Here is a 1531-nt window from a genome sequence, read left to right on the forward strand (position 1 = left end):
CAGTGATCCTGCCACCTTTGCTGGGGGAGGAGCCGGGTTTCTGTGCAACCGTTCTCAGGGGCTTCCGTGGTTTCTAGCACATCAGCAACCGGAATACAGCGAACACTCTCCCCAGGGTACCCCGTGGCCCTCGGCCGAACCCTGGCAGATGAAGGCCGGTACAGATTACGCCTCTAGAGGTGAGTATGGGGGTTTCATAGAATTACAGAACGGTTTGGGTTGGAAGGGGACCTCAAGACCATCTAGTTCCAACTCCCCTGCCATGGGCAGGGACACTGTCCACTAGAGGTTGCTCAAAGGTTTATCCAGCCTGGCCTTGAACACTCCCAGGGATGGGGCATCCACAGCTTCTCTGGGTCACCTGTCCCAGTGCCTCACCACCCTCTCCGGGAAGAACTTCTTCTTGATGTCTGATCTAAACCTCCCCACTTTCAATTTAAACCCATTACCTCAGAAGTACAAACCTTTCTTGCAAATGTGGTTTCATCCCAGTCCTGTAACTTTTCAATAGCTTCATTCATCATTTCTTCCTTGTAGCGGTTGTGCTTCTCATTCTCAACCACTTCTGTTTTGTTTGTCACAAGGATGCACTTGCTGTCCCTCGCCCTTCCACGACCTGTACAGCAAACAGTTACCATTAGTTACCCTTAACGAGAGACGCCAAGAGCAGCAGCTCTGCCGCACAAGAGCACTGAGGACTTTCTGCATAGCTGCACTTGTTTCCCCTCTTCACAGTAAGGGAGTGCTGCTTCTACACGGCGCGCTCTCAGCTCCTCTTTGATCACACACCAGCACAAGATGCCCCCTCCCAGGTCTCCTCATGGATGTCCCCCAGCTGCTGCTGCACTGCCTGCTTCGCTGGCCTCCCTCAGCTCAGCTCAGGCGTGCTTGACGCTGCATCTTGCTGCCTTCTTGTGGAAACAAGAGCTAGAGGAGAAAAGTTAATCTTACTCTTACTTACTAGTTTTTGGCCCTGCTGATTCGTGTCTGTTTAAAAAGAATCACAGAATCACAGCACGGTTGGGGTGGGAAGGGACCTCAAAGCCCACCCAGTCCCAACCCCCCTGCCATGGGCAGGGACACCTTCCACTAGACCAGGTTGCTCCAAGCCTCATCCAGCCTGGCCTTGGGCACTTCCAGGGATGGGGCATCCACAGCTTCTCTGGGAACCTGTCCCAGTGCCTCCCCACCCTCTGCAGGAAGAATTCCTTCCTGATATCCAATCTAAACCTCCCCACTTTCAGTTTAAACCCATTACCCCTTGTCCTGTCACTACAGGCCCTTGTAGTGATAAAATCCAATATATAAAGCAGTTAAAAAACAGCTGAAAAAAAATCTGTAACCAGAAGCAAACAAACAAACCCCCAAAAGCAGGGAAATACAGTGTTGGCAAGAAAAGAATAAGAGCACGTGACATTTCCACCTGTCTATGCCCACTGCCTGCCTGCTTTTTGCTGCTGTGACACAGGCAAACCAAGACCTACAGGGACCTCACATCAGTTGAGAAGTGTTTCAGTTAGAAAAAATGTTC

General features: G+C 51.1%; 1 protein-coding gene across 1 annotated transcript in view; it reads right to left on the reverse strand.

Moving 5' to 3' along the window:
* Positions 1-449: 449 nt before the first annotated feature.
* LOC104506154 (probable ATP-dependent RNA helicase DDX58) overlaps positions 450-1531 on the reverse strand; it is a gene marked incomplete at its 3' end in the record, with an annotated part of 2105 nt that continues 1023 nt past the window's right edge. The window contains exon 2 of the mRNA XM_010147005.1: positions 450-616. Within this exon, the coding sequence (XP_010145307.1) occupies positions 450-616 (167 nt within the window). The remainder of the gene's footprint in view (positions 617-1531) is intronic.

The sequence above is a fragment of the Eurypyga helias genome, unplaced genomic scaffold (genome assembly GCF_000690775.1).
Source record: "Eurypyga helias isolate BGI_N326 unplaced genomic scaffold, ASM69077v1 scaffold40772, whole genome shotgun sequence".
NCBI classification, from domain to species: domain Eukaryota; kingdom Metazoa; phylum Chordata; class Aves; order Eurypygiformes; family Eurypygidae; genus Eurypyga; species Eurypyga helias.